General features: G+C 41.0%; 1 protein-coding gene across 2 annotated transcripts; it reads left to right on the top strand.

The window, feature by feature from the left end:
- Positions 1–4,352: 4,352 nt before the first annotated feature.
- Positions 4,353–14,436, top strand: ccdc13 (coiled-coil domain containing 13). 2 transcript variants are annotated; one of them, XM_021589166.3, is made up of 16 exons: positions 4,353–4,521; positions 5,853–6,073; positions 6,423–6,571; positions 6,779–6,921; positions 7,195–7,281; positions 7,507–7,620; positions 7,706–7,810; positions 7,955–8,125; positions 8,274–8,450; positions 11,124–11,330; positions 11,566–11,663; positions 11,862–11,924; positions 12,050–12,196; positions 12,683–12,837; positions 12,968–13,061; positions 13,470–14,436. In XM_021589166.3, the coding sequence occupies exons 2-16, from the start codon at positions 5,889–5,891 to the stop codon at positions 13,642–13,644; spliced, it is 2,070 nt and encodes a 689-aa protein (XP_021444841.3). In that variant the 5' UTR covers positions 4,353–4,521; positions 5,853–5,888; the 3' UTR covers positions 13,645–14,436. The 2 variants fall into 2 exon arrangements, with proteins under 2 accessions (XP_021444841.3, XP_090081530.1); XM_090225404.1 differs by having other exon boundaries at positions 4,354–4,521; positions 5,931–6,073.
- The last annotated feature ends 11,260 nt before the right edge of the window (positions 14,437–25,696 follow it).

Below are 25,696 nucleotides of genomic sequence, written 5' to 3'. Positions count from 1 at the left end.
CCAACTGAAATGGTCCACCCACACAGACAGCGTGGTGAAAAAATGGTGCCCCATGTTAAAGTGTACTTAATGTGACAAAAAAACAAAAATCCTTCTGAGGCAGCAGAAGTGTATTAAATATACTGTTGTACACTATACACAGTCAACATTTGTTGTTATTTTGTACTGTTGTATTGATGTTGATATTGACTGTATGTCTTCAAGTGTCATTGTCCTATAGGCCCAGTTGTCCTTTATATTCTGTACTCTACTTTATCTGTTGTTGTTTTTTGCATTTCAAGGAATGGCAGGATTCTTTACCACCGTGGGCTACAGACTGTTCAAGTTGAAGATCTGCCGTCATTGTAAATAAGAATTTGTTCTGAAATGACTTGCCTACTTAAATGAAGGTTACATTTTTAAAAAATAAGGAAATCAGTCAATTGAAATAAATTCATTAGGCTCTAATCTATGGATTTCCCGACTGGGCAAGGGTGCATCAATGGTTGGGCCTGGGAGGGCATAGGCTAACCCACTTGGGAGCCAAGCACAGCCAATCAGAATGAGTTTTTCCCCACAAAAGGGTTTCATTACAGAAAAAAATACTCCTCAGTTTCATCAGCTGTCTGAGTGGCTGGTTCAAATGATCCCGCAGGTGAAGAAGCCGATGTGGTAGTCTGTGGTTGGAAGGCCGGTTTTACATCCTGCCAAATTCTCTAAAACGACATTGGTGGCTTATGGTAGAGAAATAAACATTAAATTATCTGGCAACAGCTCGTGTACATTCCTGCAGTCAGCTTGCCAATTGCACGCTCCTTCAAAACTTGAGACATCTGTGGCATTGTGTTTTGTGACAAAACCTTTTATTGTCCCCAGCACAAGGTGCACCTGTGTAATGATCATGCTGTTTAATCAGCTTTTTGATAGGCCACACCTGTCAGGTGGATGAATAACCTTGGCAAAGGAGAAATGCTCACTAACAGCGATATAATCAAATTTGTGTACAACATTTTAGAGAAATACGCTTTTTGTGCGTAAGGAACATGTGTGCACTAGCTGTCATCAAGGCAAAGGGTGGCTACTTTGAAGGATATAAAATATTTTTGTATTTGTTTTTGGTTACTACATGATTCCATATGTGTTATTTCATAGTGTTGATGTCTTCACTATTATTCTACCATGTAGAAAATAGTAAAAATAAAGAAAAACCCTTGAATGAGTAGGTGTGTCCAACCTTTTGACTGGTACTGTATATACAGTGACTTCGGAAAGTAATCAGACCCCTTGACTTTTTCTACATTTTGTTACGTTACAGACTTAAAAAAAATATATATATATATATCTCAGCAATCTACACACAATACCCCATAATGACAAATCGAAACGTATTAAAAAATAAAAAACAGACATTATTATTTCCATAAGTATTCAGCCCATTTTTTTGAGCTCAGGTGCATCCTGTTTCCATTGATCATCCTTGTTCCTACAACTTCATTGGAGTCCACCTGTGGTAAATTCAATTGATTGGACATGATTTGGAAAGGCACACAGTTGACAGTGCATGTCAGGGCAAAAACCAAGACATGAGGTCGAAGGTATTGTCCTTAGAGCTCCAAGATAGGAATGTGTCAAAGGCACAGATCTGGGGAAGGGTATTAAACAATTCTGCAGCATTGAAGGTCCCCAAGAACACAGTGGCCTCCATCATTCTTAAATGGAAGATGTTTGAAACCATCAAGACTCTTCTTAGAGCTGGCCGCCTGGTCAAACTGAGCAATCGAGGAAGAAGGGTCTAGGTCAGGGAGGTGACCAAGAACCTGATGGTCACTCTGACAGAGCTCTAGAGTTCCTCTGTGGAGATGGGAGAACCTTCCAGAAGGACAACCATGTCTGCAGCACTCCACCAATCAGGCCTTTATGGTAGAGTGGCCAGACGGAAGCCACTGCTCAGTAAAAAGCAAATGACAGCCCGCTTGGAGTTTGCCAAAAGGCACCTAAAGACTCAGACCATGAGAAACAAGATTCTCTGGTCTGATGAAATCAAGATTGAACTCTTTGGCCTGAATGCCAAGCATCACGAAACCTAGCACCATCCCCACAGTGAAGCATGGTGGTGGTAGCATCCTATTCCAGAGTGCTCAGGACCTCAGACTGGGGCGAAGGTTCATCTTCCAAAAAGACAACGACCCAAAGCACACAGCCAAGACATCGCAGGAGTGGCTTCGGGACAAGTCTCTGAATGTCTTTGAGTGGCCCAGTCAGAGACCGGACTTGAACACAATCGAACATCTCTGGAGAGACCTGAAAATACCTGTATAGCAACACTCCCCATACAACCTGACAGAGCTTGAAAGAATCTGCAGAGAATAATATATTTTTGCGTCTACACACATGACCTCTTTTGTGAAATGTATACACATTTTGATTGGATGTGGTTGGAATGGCGTGTAACGTTACAACCACCAATTTACAGACACAAGCAACATACTAATATTTTGGCACAGTGTTGCGGGGTTTGTGGTGAAATACACTATATATACAAAAGTATGTGGACACCACTTCAAATTAGTGGATTTGGCTATTTCAGCCACACCTGTTGCTGAAAGGTGTATAGAATCAAGCACACAGCCATGCAATCTCCATAGACAAATATTGACAGCTCAGTGACTTTCAACGTGGTACCGTTATAGGATGCCACCTTTCCAACAAGTCAGTTAGTGAAATTTCTGCCCTGCAAGAGCTGCCTGGTCAACTGAAAGTGATGTTATTGTCAAGTGGAAATGGTAGGCAACACAAGCTCACAGAACGGGAATGCCGATTGCTGAAGCACGTAGCGTGTAAAAATTGTCTGTCCTCGGTTTCAACACTCACTACCCAGTTCCAAACTGCCTCTGGAAGTCACATTAGCACAACAACTGTTCATCAGGGGCTTCATGAAATGGGTTTCCATGGCCAAGCAGCCGCACACAAGCCTAAAGATCATCATGCCCGATGCCAAGTGTTGGCTGGAGTGGTGTAAATCTCGCTGCCATTGGACTCTTGAGCAGTGGAAACACGTTCTCTGGGGTGATGAATCACGCTTCACCATCTGGTAATCCGACCTTCAAATCTGGGTTAGGCGGATGCCAGGAGAATGCTACCTTCCCTAATGCATAGTGTCGACTGTAAAGTTTGGTGGAGGAGGAAAAATGGTCTGGGGCTGTTTTTCATGATTCGGGCTCGGCCCCTTAGTTCCAGTGAAGGGAAATCTTAACGCTACAGCATACAATAACATTCTAGACTATTCTGTGCTTCCAACTTTGTGGCAACAGTTTGGGGAAGGCCCTTTCCTGTTTTAGCATGATAGTTCCCTGTGCACACAGTGAGGTCCATACAGAAATGGTTTGTCAAGATCGGTGTGGAAGAACTTGACTTGCCTGCACAGAGCCCTGACCTCAACCCCATCGAACACTTTTGGGATGAATTGGAACGTCGACTGCGAGCCAGGTCTAATCACCCAACATCCGTGTCCAACCTTACTAATGCTCTTGTGGCTGAATGGAAGTCTCCGCTGCATTCCACATGTCGTGGAATGGAGGCTGTATTATCAGCAAAGGGGGGGACCAACTCCATATTGATAACCATGATTTTGGAGTGAGATGTTCGACGAGCAGGTGTCCACATACTTCTGGTCATGTAGTTTATGCCCTAAAACAGATACGGACACTCATCAACTCAGATTGTATTTGCCACCAAATACAACAGACCTTACCATGAAATGCTTTCTTACAAGCCCTTAACCAACAATGCAGTTTAAAGAAAAATAAGAGTTAAGAAAAATATTTACTAAAGTAAAAAAAAAAAGAGCAACAATAAAATAACAATAACGAGGCAATTTAATGTGCGGAGGTACAGGTTAGTCGAGGTAATTAAGGTAATATGTAGGTAGGGGTAAAGTGATAGGCCAAATCTCCACTGAAGTTGCTTACCAAGAAGACAGTGAGAGGCAGAGTTACAGTTTTGACTTAAATCTACTTGAAAATCTATGGCAAGACCTGCAAATGGTTGTCTAGCAATGATCAATAACTAATTTGACAGATCTTGAATAACTTTGAAAAGAATAATGGGCAAATGTTGCTCAATCCAAGTGTGGAAAGCTCTTAGAGACTTACCAAGATAGGTGCTTCTACAAAGTATTGACTCAATGGTGTGAATATTTATGTAAATTAGATGTTTCTGTATTTAATTTTCGATAAATGTGCAAATATTTCTAAAAACATGTTTTCACTTACTCATTATGGTGTACACTTGCATGTGCCACCGCTTGCAATCTCCCCACCTCCATGCTCCCCCCACCTGTTGCGCGGTGCGTGCCTCTAAGGAGGGACCCGTTGCCATGGATACACTAGCGTTCGATCGGACGAGGAAGTATACCAATACCAAAACAGCTCTACACACGTTTCGTGAACTGTGACATGTCAAGCTTATAACCACAGATATTTCAATTGTTCAGCAACCTGTGTATTGTTATGTTGTAGCTCGACGCAGAACGTTGTTACAAAGGTGAGTTGTAAATGAATAGTTTAATATCCTGCCTGTTATAACAGCTAACGTTCGCTAGCTAAGTTAGCTAAACTAACGTTAGTTAGCTGGCCTTAATAACGTCCTTAGCCAACGCCGGGCTATCTTAAAATATGATGCTAGTGAGGTTTAAAACCTCTGAGACTAGGCCTAAGCATACTTTACACGAAGTGAATTGTTAATTACTAAAACATATTTTGTTTGGATGTAGGTCTAGTGTCTTGTAACCATAACCACCCCACCCCTCCTCTCCACCAAGTTACAGTTTATACAACCGTTGTAGACCGAGGTAAAATTTGTTTTAGGATATTCGGTGAATATTAGATTTTCTCTCATCAATAACTATTGAACAAAGCATGCCATGGCTATAAAGATGGTATATTCTGAATCGTCTGGATGGAGAAATATACACACCTTTATTATTATTTTTGTAATAATACGATTTCCGGATTTCAATCTTCAATAGCTTTATTTAGGTAGATTTATTTTTCTTCCTTTTTTTTGTTTTTAGCTTTCAATCTTCAATAGCTCTTACACAAAGGGAGGGATTATTATGTGCCGTGTGTATTTCTTTTTTTTTGTTGCAAAAAACTCTAAAAACCTGTTTTCGCTTTGTCATTATGGGGTATTGTGTGTAAATTGATGAGGAAAACCGTTAATTTAATAAAGTTCAGAATAAGGCTGTAACATAACAAAATGTTGAAAAACGGAAGGGTTCTGAATACTTTCCGAATGCACTGTATACTTTTCTTAGTCATGGCACGCTATGTGTAAGAGCTATTGAACATTAAAAAAAAAAATACAAATGCAATTTCTAGAGAGAAAAAAGCAAGGGAGCTTTGTCCATCCTCCCCTCATTCTGAATATATCATAGTCATGGCACGCTTTGTGTAAGAACTATTGAAGATTGAAAGCTACAAATAATAATATACAAATGAATTTCAACCAAAACAAAGCTGTGGTGTTTTCTCCATCTTCCCCTTATTCAGAATCTACCATCTTCATAGTCATAGCATGCTTGATTCAATAGCTATTGATGAGAGAAAACCGGAGATCCAATATCAAACACATTTTTACCTTGATCTGTTCTAGCTCCTGTTTGTGTTTCATGGAAATTAGCATGTAACTGTACACATTGGCATTTCAAATGCAGGTCTAGCTCAACTGTACGTTCCTATGTAACTACCATGTAAATGCATGTCATTAAGAATGCATTACATTATTTAAATGGACCCCAAATTAACAGTGTTAGTTAGCTAGCTACCCTTTTCTTTGTTTTGTCAGCTAAATTAACATTTATTTTCAACACCAAGGGACTGGAATTTCTGGGTTGGACATTTCTGTACAACATGGAAGAAGATGATGGACTAAAGGATAACCTTCGTCTACAGTTCCAGGCTCTGCAGGAGCAACAAGAGAAGCGTCTCCAGAGAAGACTAGAGAAACAGAAGAAGGAGCAGAAGGCCACTGAGATCCAGGACAATCTGGACCTGTCCCAGCTAGACATTCATCACGAGGATGATTGTAGTAAAACGTGAGCTCTATGAAATATTATTAGATTATATTATTAAAGTTAGACAAAGTTTCCTCCCCCAATACAGCCTAACATTATGCTTACTGTAGGCATTGTAGCATTATGAATTCATTATATGTACCTATCTCATTATTACCCAAATGGATTAGTGTTTGGAGCAATTGTTTTGGACTAAGGCTTTCATTAGCTTTGAAATAGCAATTGTAGCACAATGCAAGTTGTGGGTCTTTTAGGGGAGAACTTTCATAAACCTAAATATGACTGTGTTGTTATTGTCGTTTGTAATTGGAGGGAATTTATCATCCTCCATATTAAAATGTTGACTTTAATGGGTTTTTAATCCCCCCAGGCTGTTACAGAATGAAAATGAACAGTTGCAGGACCAGGTGAGGGAGCTGAGGGATGAAAATGGCCGACTATTCAAACTAGTGAGCGAGAAAGACTTTGAGATTAAACATCTGAAGAAGAAGAGGGAGGAAGACAGGCTGGCTTTAGCAGGTATTGTACAGTATATGAAAAAACTTGAATGAACAATTTATCTTTTGGGTGATAAGCATTGGATTTGGCTACATTCAGAGTAAAATTATGATATATATGTTTTTGTCTTTGTTTTATTCTCACTTTCAGAGCTCCATTTGACTTTGGGAATGTTGTCTAAAGTGGCATATGTCCTTTTTTTGTGATTTTATGACTATCTTGTCCAAGGTACATCTGGCTTGGCGGGAGATGCGGCAGCTACCAAGATTGTTGAGCTTTCTAAGAGGAATCGAGAGTTTGCTTCTGAACTGGAACGAGAAAAAGTTAAAGCAAAACAAACTAGCAACAGAGTGAAAGAGCTTGAGAAAGAGGTAAATGGGATGTTTAAAGAACTTATCATTTAACATTGCTATAACGAAGAATCAACAACTGTAACAAACCCGAATTCCATCTCATGTCCAGTCTGTCAATTGACAATGACATTTGGATGCAAAATCCCAATTTTATACATAAATGCCCGAGACTTTCCACTTCTTGACCCAATCAGCCATTTGCCAGCGGTATTGCTTTATAGACTGATGATGTAAGCTCTTGACTGGATGGGTATGTAATTAAAATAATTGCAATTTTGTTAAATCCTCTAGCTCCAGAGTGCTTTGTTGCTTAGTCCTCCTGGGAAGAAGATGGATGTAAAGCCACAAGACATGAGGTCATCCCAGGACTTCCAGGAGGTAATTAGTCTTAATGACTAATCATCATTTTTAAGCCGTGAACAAATATGAGCCAATACTCAAGAGAACACTGCCACATAGAAATGCTTATGTTGTTGTAGCTGTGATTGCATTTTAGCAAAAACCTTTTGTACATGTTTATTCTAAGCAAACCCGGCTAATTGTATTTGTGTCAATATTGTGACTTTTCAATGACAGCTATAACTGTGTTCCTCTCACCAACAGATCAGTCCAGTGGTAAAATCTCTACAGGAAAAACTATCTGCTGCACAATTCAAGATGACAGAATATCGAAACCAGATTCAAGCTGTCAAGCAGGAATTGAAAATAGCTCAGAAGGTGTGTATACAGCCGTTTGTTAAAAGTTCAAACATTTCAAAGGTTATGGCATACTATTCCAGGCATGTTTTTGTTCCTACTGTAGGTGTTATCCAGTGAGATAGGAGAGGAAGTCAGCATCCAGCAGCTACTGACCAGCCCAGGGAACTGGAGAGGTCGCTCCCAGCAGATACTGGCTCTCCAGATTAGGGTGAGCTGACTGCCTGCGGTCATTGGAAGAACTTTCGAGGCACAGAATATTGATCACACAATAACCTATTAAAATACATACAAGGTGATTTGTAGACTGCAATGTAGTCATTTTAATGTTTCTCTGTTGTTTATTTGTCCCCAGGTTCGGGACCTGGAGCAGCAGCTGAGCCAATCAGCTCAGAGGAAGCAGCCGTCATTCGTCAGCGTTGAAGAGGATCTACTGTGGGGCGGGGCCTTGCAGAAGACACCCCCCCAGGACAGGAACCTCAGCTACATCCGCAATATGGAGAGGGAGAAGAGAGAAACTCTGGAGGTAGGAAGAGCCAGACTTGATTGACAATTGATTGACAGTTCAATCAAACCTGCCTTGTGGTATTCACACAGTAGCTCTTTTGAGATTTTGAGGTTTAATTGAACTCCAGCCTTAGTTCTGCTTCTCTCCTCCTGGCATGTGTGGTTAGAGGATGACGGGGGACTATGATTCCCTCATGAAGGACCACAAGGATGTGAAGAAGAAGCTGGAGGGCTCCAAGGCCAGGAACAAAAACCTGGGCACTGAGGTGAAATCACTAAAGACCCAGATCTCCACCCTGCTGGACAAAGGAAAGCATGATGATGAGCTGGTGGATGCCTTACTGGTATGTTAGCAGACCTGGGTTCAAATAGTTTTCTTTGAACTGCTTTGAGTGTTTGATTGAGCCTGTCTCAAGTGCCAGATGGGCATGGTTTGCACTTTTGTGACTTTTCCATTCTAAAGATAAGTTTCAAATACTAGTATGAACCCATGTACGTTATATTGGTATATCATATTAGAACTTTGAGTGCATCATGGGAAGAATTTCAACCTGAGTTAAGCGCTAAATGGAACATAATTGCCTTTTTATGCACTTTTGCTCTACGCATATTCTGACCTTGAACTTAAACATGAGAATAGTATGAAATTCACCCGCTATTTGTTTGGTGTGGAGATCAAATAAATGAAGGTGTGTCTACTGATACGCCGTATTCTGACCTTGACTTAATTCCCTCATAAGTCCACCACCTTTACGTGCGATGAAACAATGAATAATGTCGCGCAACCTGTCGGTTCCAAGTGGAACAACATCTACTTTCTTTTTTTCTGATAGAAATAACACCATCCTCCATGCGTTGTAGTTTACAAATTGATAAAAGGTAGGCAAATGAGTAAGCCGTTTGGCTAAGGCGATTGTAAATATAAGCAATAATCTGGGATATGTAGCCTATTTGAATAATTATGGAACGCACACCATGCGTAGCAGTTTAAACCTGGACCCTGGCGCATGGTTCACAACTGTACCATTGTCATCACAGTTCTCTGATTAGTGAGGATTATTATGGTAGATTAAAAGGACTACTGTTCAACCCCTATTGTACACTTTTCTCACCTTCCAATATTTCATGGATTGAACAATTGAACACGGCAATTTCAGGGTGAATCAAACCACTGTTTTTTTTATTCACCAACATATTTTGTGAGTAAAGGCTCTGTCACGCCCTGACCTTAGTTATCTATGTTTTCAGTATTATTTTGGTTAGGTCAGGGTGTGACGAGGGTGGGTATGTGTATTTTCTACTTGTCTAGGGTTTTTGAATATCTATGGGGTTTTGGTATGTCTAGGTAAATATAGGTCTATGGTGGCCTGAATTGGTTCCCAATCAGAGGCAGCTGTTTATCTTTGATTGGGGATCCAATTTAGGTTGCCATTTTGGTTTTGTGGGTTATTGTCTATGTGTAGTTGCATGTCAGCACTCGTGTTATAGCTTCACGTTCATATGTTATTTTGTTCGTTTGTTTAGTGTTCTTCGTTTAATAAGAAGAGGGGTATTCACATCACGCTGCGCCTTGGTCTCATCAATACGACGAATGTGACAGGCTCTCCAACCCTGTTTTTTTATTTTTATTATTCATAAGTACTTTCCTAACCCTAAATAATATACATCATCATTTTGGTATTGTATTTTTACATCTAAAAAGGCGATATGTATTTTCATGGTTTTCTTTCATTGATCACTTATATTCTGAACCGTTCTCTCTTTATCTACTTCCCCAGAGTCAGGTGAACTCGTGGATACCATTTTTATGTCTCTGTGTGCAGTTGGAAGGGAGTTGCTAACTAGCGTTAGCACAATGACTAGAAGTCTATGGTATCTGACACTGGGGAAGTAGATATATTTGCCAGAATCCCAAAGGAGCCCATATTTTCAAGTTCTCATAACATTGTCTCAGATGGATTACATCTTCACTCATCGGATTGATCTATAATTGAACGAGTCCCTGCATACAAATACCTTGGTATTTGGATTGACAATGATTTATTGTTTGAAAAACATACGAAGGACCTTGTTAGATATACTTTTTTTTTACAGAAACAGACCTCGTCTCTCACTAGTCAGCAGGAAGCAGTCAACCTTTCTACCTGTTCTTGATTATGGTGATTCTATTTATCAAAGTGCAGTTGCCTTTTTCATAGCACCCTTCGTTTTATCACAGGAGCGTTTTATTACTCTTTACTGTATTCTTTACTAAAAGTTTGGCTGGACCTCTTTGAAGTCCCGTAGATCACATCATTACTCTCTTTTTGTTTACAAAGCCCTTCTCCACAAGCTTCTCCACCTAACTAAGCCCTTCTCCAACTAACTTCACTATTAAGATTTAAAATGACAAGTTATCAAACCCGTTTACAGGGTTGGTTAAGTCTGGAGACTCCTTTGGTGTCTGCAGAGTTCGGTAAGTCAGCCTTTAGGTCCAAAATACATTTCAAATAGATGCGTTAGTGTCCTAGTGCAGTTCAGGCAGGGGACATAGGATTTTATAATGAAGAATGTGTTTGTTTTAGTTGACTGTGTTTTATGTATATTGTGTAGATTTATGTTTGTCTGTGCAATATGTGTTGTGCTGTTTTATATTGTATTTTATTTTTGATGTATTTTATGAAATATACAGGGCTCCCTTGTAAAAGAGACACTGGTCTCAATGGGCACTCCCTGATGATTAAATATAGGTAAATAAATAATGCTGTAGACCTACTGCATTTGCAAACATCAAATACATATACACATCACAGAATAATCAGTTTGATGCATCAGTTACTAACTTAGTTAGTAATATGCTGATGCTGATGCTTCACTTCACTTATCAACACATACAGTAGTACACAAGTTTCTAGAGTGAAGTGTCCCTTGACATGTCCTCCCCTAATTCTGTCCCCTGTCCCCCTAATCCTGTCTCCCTCTCCACCTGTCCCCTGCCCCCTCTCCCGCCCCTGTCTGTCCTGTCGTGAACACCGTAGAAGCAGCAGAGCCAGCTGCAGGAGGTGCTGGGCAGGCTGAGCCAGCAGGACGCGCAGACTAAGGAGAGCCAGCAGAACCTAGGGCAGCAGCTGAGCAGCGAGGCCCAGAGACACACATCCCTCATCCAGCAGCTCAAACACATGGTCTTCGAGAGGGAGGCCAAAGTGAAAGAGCTGGAGGACGAGATACAGCAACTGTCCTTAAAGGTAAACTGACTGTGATTCTGCAAGGAGATAAAAATACTTCTAGTGATTGATGTCAATGCTATTTACTGAAGAGTTTTGGCTTCAGCGTTTTGGGCTAGTTCCATTTATTTCCAGTCGCTTCCAATATAGAAAAATGTAGCAATGATGCTTTATGGTAGCATTTTTTCAAATGCAACTGACCTATGGAATTCAGGACTGGAATTTAAACAGAATGGATTTTGTAAATGTGTTGCAGAGAGAGGAAGGCGGTCAATCAGGCCCCAAGATGACCACTGGCAGCTTCTGGCCTTTGACAGCAGGGGGAGACAGCAGTAAGAGGATTAGCTCAGCCCGGTATGTGTGCAAGTGGGAGTCATAAATATAAGATAATCTTGTGTCATAAATGTCAAATATTATAGTACATTCAGGGATATATGACTCATCTACCTTGCCTACAAATTATTCAAGTATCAGTTGATAGTGTCATTGATTGTGCAATGATTATATTAATATATTATTTATCTAAATGTATGTTTTTTTTCTCTCATATAGTTCAGTATCTAAACTTGGACATAAACTAGTGGAGTCAGCAGCTGGGGTCAGTTTAGAGGTCAGGTAAGTCTTAGCCTCCATAAAATCTGGTACAAATCATCCAATGTTTTTAACTGTTATTCGATGTACAATAAAACCTGTTTGTGGTGGACTACACCTACTGATACAATTTACCACTACTATCTCAGAGATGCAGGAGCTCCTTCAGGTTGTCAGAACTGTTCAGAGGAGGTGAGGTACCTGAAGGCAGAGTGTACAGAGTTTCGGACCCTTTGTGAGGCTGCCTGTGTGGAGAGAGATAGGCTCCTAGAGCTTGTCAAGCTCCAGCAATCCAGGTATTACGTACAGCAACTACCAATGGATTTCATTTCTGCAACACAAATGTCCGGGTGTATTGTGTGCATTACATTAGTTTAGTTTCTTTTCCTGTCCTTTACTAAATCATATGGGTGGGTGTTTAGATTGCTAATATTGGGTGTGTGCCTTTTTGTAATTTTTTTTATTTATTACTGCTTTGTCTCAACCTCTCTGTTAACCTTTGTGTTTTTACTTCTTTCCGGCATGGAAATGTAAGCCTCCTTACTTTGTAATGACCAGATTACAGTACCTGAAGGGAATTTTCGTGATGATCATGCAGTTTTTAAACATAATACCGCAATCATGACTACCTCGGTTGGCAGAAATAAAAGTACAGGCTTTGTTACTGGCTACACCTTTCAGATATATAAAAAGAACACAGCATTTTAAAATGGGCAGGTTTTTGTCTTGGTATGATTGGGATATAGTAGTAAGAGACTGGGCTGGTGTGTTTGATGTGACAGGGAGGAGGAAGGGAAGCAGAGGTGCCTAGGGACAGAGCAAAAATTCCAAGGAGAACGCAGAAGGGCCGTAGCCCTAGAGCAGCAGCTAGAAAAAGCAAAGCTGGATCTGGGCAAAGGATTGACTCCCAGAAAAACTAGCAACAAGGGCACTGGAGGTAAGTCTCAAGGTAGGCACACTGATCTATAACAGTAGCACAGTGACAAGACTGAGAATGGGATTTATATTGATCCATAACTGCTATTTCCGTCTTATTTTTATTGTTATTTTCTTTTCTACCATCCCAGGAGCCTCGTCTAGTGGGAGACAGAGGGAATCATCATCCCCTCGAAGCCCTCTTGACCTTTCCAGGGAGGCCCAAGTCATTGAACTAAGTACCCAGTGAGCCTGATTTTTTTTTTTTTTTTTTTGTCTTCTGTTCTGTCTCTCCTCGAACTCCTGGGGGGGTGACCCTGTCTGTCACAGATTGACAGTTTGTATCTCCAGACTGTGTTCAATTATAATAAGATTGAACGTCTTCAGTGAGATTACACCCAAGAATAGAGAATATAACAAACTAGAAACTCACAAGAATACTGAGTATGACATACTAGAAATACTGTACATGTACTGTATCGGCCCAATTGGGAGTCAGACACATTGTACATGTATACATTGGAGTTTTACTTTCTATGAAGAATAACAGCTCAAAAAACACAGAGGGTATTTATACATTACAAACTCCTTCTTGACTGAAGCACACAACCATGTTGACGTGTTGTTGTGTGTTTCTCTCCCTCTGTCCCCAAGGCTGGCGGTGCTGCAGGGGGAGAACGAGGCTCTGAGGGCTGAGCTGAGGAGCACTCTCCAGGCCAAGGCTGAGGACCTGCAGCTCTGCAGTGACATGATGAACCAAGTCAAGCACGTCTTTCTGCAGGCGCTGCGACAACACAAGCAGGACAGAGACACAAACCAGGAGAATTAGTTAGCTAGCTGTATTAAAGGCCCTGGCTGCTTAACCTGTTGGACTTCAACCACGTCCCCAAAAAACCTTAAGTTCCTCTTGTCCAGTCATATCAACTCTGAGGAAGGACAGGAATGGAGCAGGCCTGTCTTCTTCAGCAATACAATGTAATTACTGGTTCCTGGTTTCCTGACTGCTTCCTGCTAACTCTGTTGACCACGAAAAGACGACAACCTGCTTTGATTGCCCCCATGTAGTGAATATGAGTAAGCCAATCAAAGCCAACTTGGCACCTGCGGACCAAAAGGTTTATCAACTTTGACATGAAGATGTTACACAGTGGTTCCTATTGTTGATTGCATGACTGGTCAGTGCATATAGAATGTGTCTGCATTATTTGATGTGTATGCATGGACTTGTCCATAGGTGTTTTTCTTTTCTAAATGTCACTGTCATGTCAAACTTGTGTCGTCGTCTTAGCACCTGTGTTTGTAAGATATAGTATAGAGGGCCGCAGTGTGTTTGTAAGATATAGTACAGAGGGCCACAGTGTGTTTGTAAGATATAGTACAGAGGGCCGCAGTGTGTTTGTAAGATATAGTACAGAGGGCCGCAGTGTGTTTGTAAGATATGGTACAGAGGGCCGCAGTGTGTTTGTAAGATATAGTACAGAGGGCCGCAGTGTGTTTGCAACACACATCACAGTTAAGATGCTAATGTTTAGTTAGGGCTTTATTCAATCCATATCGCTGAAGATCTGTTTCAGAACACATTGACAATTAAAGGCAATGTTCCCTGCTGTCTCACGGTAAACGCTGCATATCAAATCACATTTTATTTGTCACATAGGCCAAATACAACAGGTGTAGACCTTATCGTGAAATGCTTACTTACAAGCCCTTCACCAACAATGTAGTTCAAGAAATAGATTTAAGAAAATATTTAGTAAATAAACTAAAGTAAAAAAAATGAAATAAAATCAAAAAGTAACGTAAGAAAATTACATAACAATAATGAGGCTATATACAGGGGTACCGATCCCGAATCAATCTGCGGGGGTACAGGTTAGTCGAGGTAATTTGTAAATGGACTATGCATAGATAATAAACAGCAAGTAGGAGCAGTGTAAAACACTGGGGGGGGGGGGGGGTCAATGTAAATAGTCCTGGTGGCCATTTAATTAATTGTTCAGTAGTCTTATGGCTTGGTGGTAGAAGCTGTTAAGGAGCTTTTTGATCCTAGACTTGGCGCTCCGGTACCGCTTGCCGTGCGGTAGCAGAGAGAACAGTCTATGACTTGGGTGACTGGAGTCTGACTATTTTTTTTTTATGACGGCGCAATCTGAAATTACCTTTAAGTTTCAACATGGATCCTCCCAGATACTTGTATCCAGGCTACAGTATCACACATAAATATTTGACAGCCCCAAACCAAATAGTAAAGAAAGTAAAGTTCCTCAATAGTTTAACATTATTCAAAGCTATCGCGGCTAATCACTTCTGACTTAAAACCAGATGTGAGGGAATAGTGGTTGAAAACGAATGTAGACATTAAGCTACACAAACTCCCCGCTCTGCCAGTCTATACTGTCGGTTCCTTAGAGCATGTTCCCAATGCTTACTGTATATACAGTGATCTCAAACTATTGGGACAGTGACACATTTTTTGTTGTTTTGGATCTGCACTCCAGCACTTTGGATTTAAAATGATACTGTGACGATGAGGTTAAAGTGCAGACTCAGCTTTAATTTGAGGCTATTTTCATCCATATCAGGTGAACCATTGGAAATTACTGCACTTTTTGTACATAGTCCCCCCATTTTAGGGGTCCAAAAGTATTGGGACAAATTCAATTACATGTGTATTCAAGTAGTCAACAGTTTAGTATTTGGTCCCATATTCCTAGCTCGTAATGATTACATCAAGCCTGTGACTCTACAAACTTGTTGGTTGCATTTTCTGTTTGTTTTGGTTGTGTTTCAGATTATTTTGTGCCCAATAGAAATGAATGGTAAATAATGTATTGTGTCATTTTGGAGTCACGCTTATTGTAAATAAGAATAGAATATGGTTCTAAACACTTCTACAGTAATGTGGATGCTACCATGATTACGGATAATCCTGAATGAATCGTGAATAATGAGTGAGAAAGTTCACCCGATAAACGGTTCACCCGATATGAATGAAAATACCCTCAAATTAAACATAACAGTCTGCACTTTAACCTCATCGTCATTGTATCATTTCAAATCCAAAGTGCTGGAGTACAGAGACAAAACAACAACAAATGTGTCACTGTCCCAATACTTTTGGAGCTCACTGTATATATAATATATGACCTGTGCATCTCATTCCACTAGTGGATTCCAAAAAGCTGTCTACTGGACTGTGTATCCTTGTGGGAGTGGCCCCTACCCCTAACCTAACATCCGAGTTATTTTCTTACTATGTTAGCCAAAAGGATTTCAGCAGAACCCCCTGCTCCCCCTCTACTCTCCCTCCCTCCACCCCTCCACATCACGCTTAATTTAAACCCATGGCTGAGTTAGTGTGCTGCTTGAAATACCACACTATTTCTCCCAGAACCCTGTGGGAGATTGGCGGGTCCCGGCTGGACTGAGCAAAAGAGAAAAAGTGCCACAAGACAAAAATATCAGACTTTGGGACGTGATGAAGAAAGCCTTTATGCTGCGAGAAACAAAAAACTGCTTGTGTTGCAATGCACACCTCCTAGGATTGAAGGTGAGGCACTCTGTGTAGTGTTCTACTACCAGCGTTTTAGTTAGCTGTGACCATGACTAGGTAAGACAGCAAAGGGCTCTACTTGCTACTGTTGGTTCTCACTGCAACGGTGCTGCTTTTGCACAAAATACACTTCACAGCTTTTGTTGATGGAGCGAAGAGTTGTTACATCCAATAAATGCATCACAACAATACGGAAACATCCTCTCAAACGATGTGACGACTTAGTGGATGAGGTGTGCATTCTGAGTGTTCCTGAATTACCAATTTACATTTCACACTTGTGCTGTACCAAACATGCATGATCTTGATTGAAATCCCCTTTCAAGTCAATCTGCACAAATGAAACCATAATTTCCTCTAAAGTTATTGCTCACTTCAGTTAGTGACTGACAGCTCATATAAGTGGCTAAGGAATACAATTATATATAATATTAAATTGTATTCATATGCAACTTAAATGAGCTGTCAGTCACTCCTGTGTCACCAAGGAATAAACAAACCCCTATGTAGCCTTAGTATTATCATACCTATTCCTGATGGCTTTAGAAATTAAAGGAGTGTCATCACTTTCAAATAAATTACATTTTAACCAAACAGTTTTTATATTGTTGTATGAAAGTTGGATTACGCAGAAAGGTGTAGATTTATTCCAAAATGCCCAATAACCCACCAAGCCAAACAAACTTGTGTAAACACAGCAGTACATAAACAGGCTGACCTATTTGTCATTCCAGGTTTCAATGACTCCTTTCTCCATCCTTCTCCTCAGAGGTATTCCCCCTCGTTCTGGACCAGTGCTACCTCCAGACCATTGACTGCATCCAGAAACTAAAGTCAACAACCCAAGCTGTGAACGCAGAGGTTAAAGTTAGCCGTCAGTATTTGAGGGATACTGTGTATGTGTGCGTGTGTGAACATTTCTCTAGGCCCTGAAAACGAACGGACAGTATGTGTGCCCCTCTATGAGTCCATTCATTCCCACTGTAGCAACTTTCTCATTTACATGCAATGGAAAGAAAATAAACACGCTGCTTCAGCTGACTCCTAATCTGTTCGTTTACAGTAAGTAGGGAGGAAAGCAGGCCAAGGCCGTGGTTTTACAACAAAGGTGTAGGCTACACTGTAACAGAAAACTCAGTTATACGGTAATGTTAGGTAATTATCAACAGTGAAAAGAACTAACGTTTTACTGCAGCATGCTGTAAATTATGGTGCATTGTGGGAAAATGTTTGTATTTCGAATGGTACTGCAATTCCACCACACAGAATACAGTACTGTACCTTATCTTTGGAGTGGAAAAAAACCATTTTGACCACTAGTGGGTGCATGGTATTGTTGATTCTGGCTTGTTAATATATTTTAAGGTGTGCCTTGTAAGATAATATATTTGTTGCACATGTGAGTAAGAATGCTGTACCAATTTAACTCGTGTGGTTATAGTGCCCCTTCAATTTAAAATGTGTAGATGGGTTAGCTGACAATGTGCAGGGTCCTAATTTACGTTCAGTGGATGTCACTAGATGGCAGTGTGGTCAATTCTGTTTCCATTTTGAAATGAGGTTGACAATGAATTATCATTTAATTTAATGTAATTAACATTTCATCTGATTTTACTACAGACAAAATATATTAATTTGTGCAGCTTTATCTTCTATACAAAACAATTATCCCTTCAGTTGTCACTTTTTATTCATAGCCTCCCACTGGGAAAGACGTCAATTCAGCAACTATTCCACATTGGTTCAATGTAATTTCATTGAAATTACGTGGAAACAACATTGATTCAACCAGTGTGTGCCCAGTGGGCTTTGTGTTCCAGACTAATCTTTTAACATGTACAGCATGCACTGCTTTAATTTCCAGGAAGAACACATTTCTCAAAAGTAATCAAAGATTAGATGTTTTCTGAGCATTCACCTAATGGCAAATGTGCCAGCCTACAAAAAAAAAACACATTTATTCTGAAAATGAATGGAAGCACAACATTTTGTGTGATTTACCAATTTGGTCAAATTGTCAGCTAAACCCAACTCTATAATAGTAGCCTGTGACAGAAGCTACTATCATAGTCATCTTTATGGAAAATGACCATTTAACCTATTTCACCTTTCACTGAGCAGACTCCACACATGTTATTACCAATAATCTCACTCATGTCAAAGTGGCATGTACTTTTCATGGCTGAGGATTTAAGGATGATCAAGCAGGCGTCTGCCACAGGAATTGCCATAGCCACTGACGCAGAAGTCCTTTTTTTTTTTACCCCAGTTGATGTCTGAAAGCAGCCAAGAGTCATCTCTTATCAAGTTAGGTAGGGTAGATGGGAATCAGGCCTAGCGACCATTTTCGCTCAACTCCTACGCACACTGCTCCATGGCACCACACCGACAGATGTCTGGCGGATATGACCGGTGTTGTGTTATATCACGGTGCCATGGCAAAACAGATACAGGGGGTATTGTTTATGACAGGAGGAGGATCATTTAGGGAATACTCTCTTTTACGTTTATATTTGAGTCATTTAGCAGAAGATATTATCCGGAGCAGTGGTTTCCAAAATTTTTACAGTCCCGAACCCCTTCAAACATTCAACCTCCAGATGCTGCTTTAGCACCAGGGTCAGCACACTCTTAAATGTTGTTTTTTTGCCATCATTGTAAAGCCTGTCACACACCCTATACAATACATTTATTAAACATAAGAATGAGTGCACATTTCTGTCACAACCCGGCTCGTGGGAAGTGAATAACTCACCATGAGTTAATGAGAAGGGTGTGGGCCGGGAATCCACTCCCACATAGGTACTTGGTTGCAAAGGGCATCAGTGTCTTAACAGAGCGATTTTCCAAGGCAAGAACCTCTAAGCGCAGCACTATCCAGAAATCTGGCAGTGGCTTCTGATTAAATTCAATTTTCACAGAACTGCTGGTGGCAATTTCGATGAGGCTCTCTTGTTCAGATATTGGTAAGTGGACTGGAGACATGGCATGAAAGGGATAGCGAATCCAGTTGTTTCTGTCATCCGTTTCGGGAATGTATCTGCGTAATTGCGCACCCAACTCACTCAGGTGCTTTGCTATATCACATTTGGCATTGTCCATAAGCTTGAGTTCATTTGCACACAAAAAAAATCATACAATGATGGAAAGACCAGTGTGTTGTCCTTGTTGACACAGACAGAAAAGAGCTCCAACTTCTTAATCATAGCTTCAATTTTGTCCCGCACATTGAATATAGTTGCAGAGAGTCCCTGTAATTTTAGATTAAGACCATTCAGGCGACAGAAAACATCACCCAGAGAGGCCAGTTGTGTGAGAATCTCATCATTCATGCGGTCAGACAAATGAAAATTATGGTCAGTTAAGAAGACTTTAAGCTCGTCTCTCAATTCAAAAAAAATTGTCAATACTTTGCCCCTTGATTACCAGCACACAGTATGTTGTCATAGCGTTACATGGCCGCTACCCATATCATTGCATAATGCAGAAAATACACGAGAGTTCAGGGACCTTGCTTTAACAAGGTTAATTAACCATTTTCGCTGTCGGGTCCAAAATGTCTTTCAAGCATCCTCTCGGTGGATGCTGCAGTGTACCCAAGTGGCTTCGGGAGCAACTGCATGCACATGCGTTTCCACTCCACTATGTTTCCCTGTCATGGCTTTTGAGCAGATACCAACACATCTTGACCACCAACGTCCATTTGATGTCATAAAGCTGTCCAGTACTGTAAAAAATATCCTCTCATGTTGTTCTGGTTTCCAGTGGCTTGCAGTTTACAATTGGCTCATTCATCCCCCTCCTCTCCCCTGTAACTATTCCCCAGGTTGTTAGCGTAAATGAGAATGTGTTCTCAGTCAACTTACCCGGTAAAATAACAGATATATAAATAAATAAAAAAGAAGAGGATGTCGTCCTTAATTGACCCCCCATAAACGTAACAGATATGTTCTAGCAGTTGTGCCAGCCTGCCACGTCTGTTGACTCATCCAGATGTAACACATATAATTCCCTGGCTTGTATGCGAAACAGTAATTGTTTCAAAACATCTCTTGCCATGTCACTGATACGTCGTGAAACAGTGTTGTTTGATGAAGGCATTGTCTGTATAGTTTTTTGGGCCTTTTCCCCCAGCATTGTCCCAGCCATATCCGCGTCAGCAGGAAGAATTAAGTCCTCCACAATAGTATGGGGCTTGCCAGTCCAAGCCACTCCGTAGCATACCATATAAAATGCTTCTAGTCCCTTCTTATTAATGGTACCTATTGCTTTTACACATGTCTTACTAGTCGAAAGTTGTCTTTATTCTCGCTCAAAAAACTCTGTGGCTTATTTTTCTAATGTCATGTTTCGTTTCTAAATGTCTGCGCAAGAGTGAAGGTTTGCCGGTTAATGTGATTGGATGTTAATTATTTGACTAGGCTACCTGTATTTGACAGTGTGTTGTTATTTGGCTGAACACTAGATGGTTTAATTTTATTTTTGGTAGTAAAACGAGGCTACTCAGGCATGAAAAAAACCTCACCCAAATGTATAGGGTATAAATATAAATGTACTGTTTGAAAATGTGAAGAAAATCTGGGTTCGCGCCCAGGCTCTGTCGTAACCGGCCGCGACGTCCGTGGGGCTACGCACAATTGGCCTAGCGTCGTCCGGGTTAGGGAGGGGTTGGCCGGTAGGGATAGCCTTGTGTCATCGCGCACCAGCGACTCCTGTGGCTGGCCGGGCGCAGTGCGCGCTAACCAAGGTTGCCAGGTGCAAGGTGTTTCCTCCGAAACATTGATATGGCTGGCTTCCGGGTTGGAGGCGCGCTGTGTTAAGAAGCAGTGCGGCTTGGTTGTGTTGTGTATCGGAGGATGCATGGCTTTCAACCTTCGTCTCTCCCGAGCCCGTACGGGAGTTGTAGCGATGAGACAAGATAGTAGCTACTAAAACAATTGGGTACCATGAAATTGGGGAGAAAAACGGGGTAACATTTAAACAAAAAGAAAATGTGAAGAAAAAAAAAATATATATATAAATATATATATATATAAAAGAATAGAAGCCTCCCGGGTGGTGCAGTGGTTAAGGGCGCTGTACTGTGCCATCAGAGTCCCTGGGTTCCCTGGGTTCTGTCGTAACCGGCCGCGACCGGGAGGTTGGCTAGCATCGTCCGGGAGGGATTGGTCGGTAGGGATCTCCTTGTCTCATCGTGCACCAGCGACTCCTGTGGCGGGCCGGGCGCGCTAGCCAAGGTTACCAGGTGCACGGTGTAGCCTCCGACACATTGGTGCGGCTGGCTTCTGGGTTGGATGAGCGCTGTACGGCTGGTTGGGTTGTGTATCGGAGGACGCATGACATTCAGCCTTCGTCTCTCCCGAGCCCGTACGGGAGTTGTAGCAATGAGACAAGATAGTAGCTCCTACAACAATTGGATACCACGAAATTGGGGAGAAAAAGGGGTAAAAAATAAAAAATAAAAAACATTTCAGAGTGGAAGAGTGTTGGTTTCTTGAGGAGTGGAGCAACTCTGGCCATATAGAAGTCAGAGGGTCAGTGATGAGTTGATGAGGGAAGTGATGAATGGGAGGTCCCCAGAGGTAGTCTGGAGAAGGATAGAGGGGATGGGGTCGAGAGGGCAGGTTGACGGGTGGCTGGACATCACTAGTAGCAGGATTTCACCTGGAGAGGGTAGGGTAGCTCTGTGTAAGTGGGACCTGTGGACTCAGTAGGCTGAGGGTGTGAGGGGTGGAAGTCATCAACCTTTTTTTAAAGTGGTCAAGGTCTAAAGTTATTTTCATTTGTATTTTAAGAATATAGGCTAGAGGTATTTTTTTTGTTTTTGCACGTTTCTCTTCATATTTTCTTTGGTAATTTTGGCTTCTTAAGCTCTATCAGGTGTCCTACACACTAAGAAAATAGGGTTCCTCCAGTATTCTTTGGGATTGGTGAACGGTTCTATGTGGAACAATAATGACTCAAAGAACACTTTGGGCCTCTCAATGGTTCTTTGCAGTTCACAAAAGGGTTCTTTGCTGTTTTAGTGATAATGAAAATGTAGCACTTTTTGGGGTGTGGTTTGCGCACAGCTCTATTTGTTCAACAGTGCGTGAGAATGTCATTCCAGTTCATGTAAGCTGTTGTGTTATGCCGTTACATGTGAAACATGACTATGGCCAGTGTCAGTGTCTTGAGAAAGACATATATGGCCTTGTGTCGTTTAAGAACTGATGTCTAAATCAGTGGCTCTCAAATCTCTCCTCTGGGAACTTTAGCAGTTCCAGATCTAGCACACCTGATTCAACTTGTCAGTTAACACAACAATATAGCCTATAGAATTTTAACAATACTGTTTGATATGGCTACGCAGAAAAGAAATGACCCTTTATGGTTCTTCAAAAGGGTTATTTCTAGAACCTTTGAGATTGAGAAAGATCCTTTAAAGAACATTCTTCCTTTTTGGAGCTATATAGAACATTTTATGAATGGTTCTTTATAGGACCGTAGAAAAAGGGTTCTTGATAGCGTCCTAAAGGTTCCATTTCTAACCTTCAAGAAAAGGTTTCTGATTATCACAGCTGTGACTAATGAAGTTACATTTGATTATATTCTATAGGTGTCCCAAGTCTCTCCCCGTAGCATGCGGAACCTAACTTGCTGATACTAATAAACCACAGGACCCTGAACAGCTTCTACCCCCCAAGCCATAAGACTGCTAAATAGCTCATCAAATGGCCACCCGGACTACCTGCATTGACCCTTTTTTGCACACACTGGACTCTACCCACATATTCACACATACTTACACTGACACCCCAACATGCACACACACGCACACGCACACACACAGATGACGTGTTCACACATGCATACTGATGCTACACACACACACACACACACACACACACACACACACACACACACACACACACACACACACACACACACACACACACACACACACACACACACACACACACACAACAGGAGGTTGGTGGCACCTTAATTGGGAGGACGGGGTCAGAGTAATGGCTGGAACGGAGTCAATGGAATGGTTTCGAACTCATTAAACACATGGTTCATTAAAGACTCATTATTGTTATTCGTTATTCACTGTGCATGTATTCCTCGTGTCAGTATTTCTATTTGAGTTTAACTCTGCATGGTTGGAAAATGACCCATAAGTAAGCATTTCACTGTTAGTCTACACCTGTTGTTTACAAAGCACGTGACAAATAAAACGTGATTTGATTTGATGGAAGGAGTCTTCAGCGTGCTGGCGTTACTGGGAACAACACATCAAATCAGCTGTGCTACAGTATGCTTACTAATCATTGTGAAATGTTCGTATATGTCTTGTGTTTAGCCGTTGTGAGACATGCAGTCTGAGTTTAAGTGAGGTAGACAAGCGGCAGATATAATTATTATCAGGAAGTGTTAGTGGGAGGTGATTGGAGAGAAGCAGGCGGACTCGCTGTCATTGGGCTTTTGCTTATCCACCTATAACAGCCCCACAATAGCAGATAGACTAGTGTTTTGTGTCTGTAATGCTTTTACATGTTTCATCTGATTAAATCTATTTCAGTTTTCAGAATCGAACACAATGGGTTATGGGGTTGGGAAGATTTCACTGAATTATAGTAGTGATGCGTTTTTTTTTACCCATCCCAGAAGGGAAAATCACCAGTAATGACCCTTCAACCAATTTGCTCGTGTCATTTTGGTTATTTGAATGAAATTATTCTCCCATCGAAAGCCTGGTTCACATTTCAGTTGGAAATTACTCAAATCCTATTTTTTCGCATATTAGATTCTAATTTGATATTTTTCCTGCATTCTGAACACCCAAAAAGCACATGGAATCGGATATGTCAAGCCACATTTCAAACTACCTTCATAGGGGGTTTGAAGCCAAATCGAAATCTGATTCCCGTCCATGTGACGTATCTGAATGGTAAAATCCGATTGATTTGCCCTGAAGTGATTTTTAGACTGTTATTTCACATATCTTGAAAATGGCCTATGTGGCATCGATTCAGGTCAGAAACAGTTATTCTAGTGTCAAAACTGACTACAAAGTGTAAATAAGATCATTTTGGTCATAAAGTCAGTCATGTCTAAAATGGAGTTGTACCTGTGCGTCACAACAGGTAAATGAAGGTTGGGTTTTGATTTTGCAGTGTCCATTTGCCCTCTAACATGGGGTGAACAGCTGCAGTAATTGCTCTGTATCCAACAGCATAGACAGTGAGACAGACCTGCCCAGTAGCTCTGACTTTGTTTACATACTGTAAGACGACACGTGTTACATTTTTTAACTTAAAGAAATACTGCACCAAACACCTTAGTTACATGTACAATTGTGCAACTAAAACAACCTCTGTAAAAACGTAAAAATGTATTACAGATTTCTTGAGTTATCTTAGATTCATTCTGGTTATTTTGAGGAAGTGAAATTGGCTTCCGCATCTACAGTGTCTCATCAGGGACAAACATAATTAACCATACACGGAATCGGTCAGGAAACACACCTACTTGACTGAAATCTCGTTTTTGTAATGAGCAACAACAAAAAACTCATGCCAATTGGGGTGTTCAGTGGCTCTTTAACAAAAGTCACATCTCAATAGTTGGTCCAGGTAAGTCATGACATAACACAAGTGGGAGGTGGGCCTTTCATTTATTGTTCTCTATCGCTCCTCTATTGTTCCTCAAGCAAGAGGGGAGGCCGATGACATCATGGATTCCCATCTGACCAACTTGAATGCCCTACTCCTTGAAGTTTGCAGTTGTGTATTTTTTTTAACATTTTTTACCTCAAAACATATTTTTTGTACTCTTTTGTTTTTCATCGGCAGGGACTTGGAAACTGGTCAGATTTGAAGGAATGATGGATGGCACTAAATACAGAGAAATTCTTGAAGGAAACCTGTTTCAGTCTTCCAGAGAGTTGAGACTGGGCCGGAGGTTCACCTTCCAGTAGGACAATGACCCTAAGCATACTGATAAAGCAACACTGAAGTGGTTTAAGGGGAAACATTTAAATGTCTTGGAATGGCCTAGTCAAATCCCTGACCTCAATCCAATTGAGAATCTGTGGAATGACTTTAAAGATTGCTGTACACCAGCGGAACCCGTCCAACTTGAAGGAGCTGGAGCAGTTTTGCCTTGAAGAATGGGCAAAAATCCCAGTGGCTTGATGTGCCAAGCTTATAGGGACATACCCCAAGAGAGTTGCAGCTGTAATTGCTGCAAAAGGTGGCTCTAACAATGTTTTGACTTTGGGAGGGAATAGTTATGCACGTTCAAGTTATTTTTTTTTGTCTTATTTCTTGTTTCACATTTA

The sequence above is a fragment of the Oncorhynchus mykiss genome, chromosome 28 (assembly GCF_057628025.1).
Source record: "Oncorhynchus mykiss isolate SJ-2025 chromosome 28, ASM5762802v1, whole genome shotgun sequence".
In the NCBI taxonomy this organism is placed as follows: Eukaryota; Metazoa; Chordata; class Actinopteri; order Salmoniformes; family Salmonidae; genus Oncorhynchus; species Oncorhynchus mykiss.
This window is presented reverse-complemented; position numbering and strand designations above follow the sequence as displayed.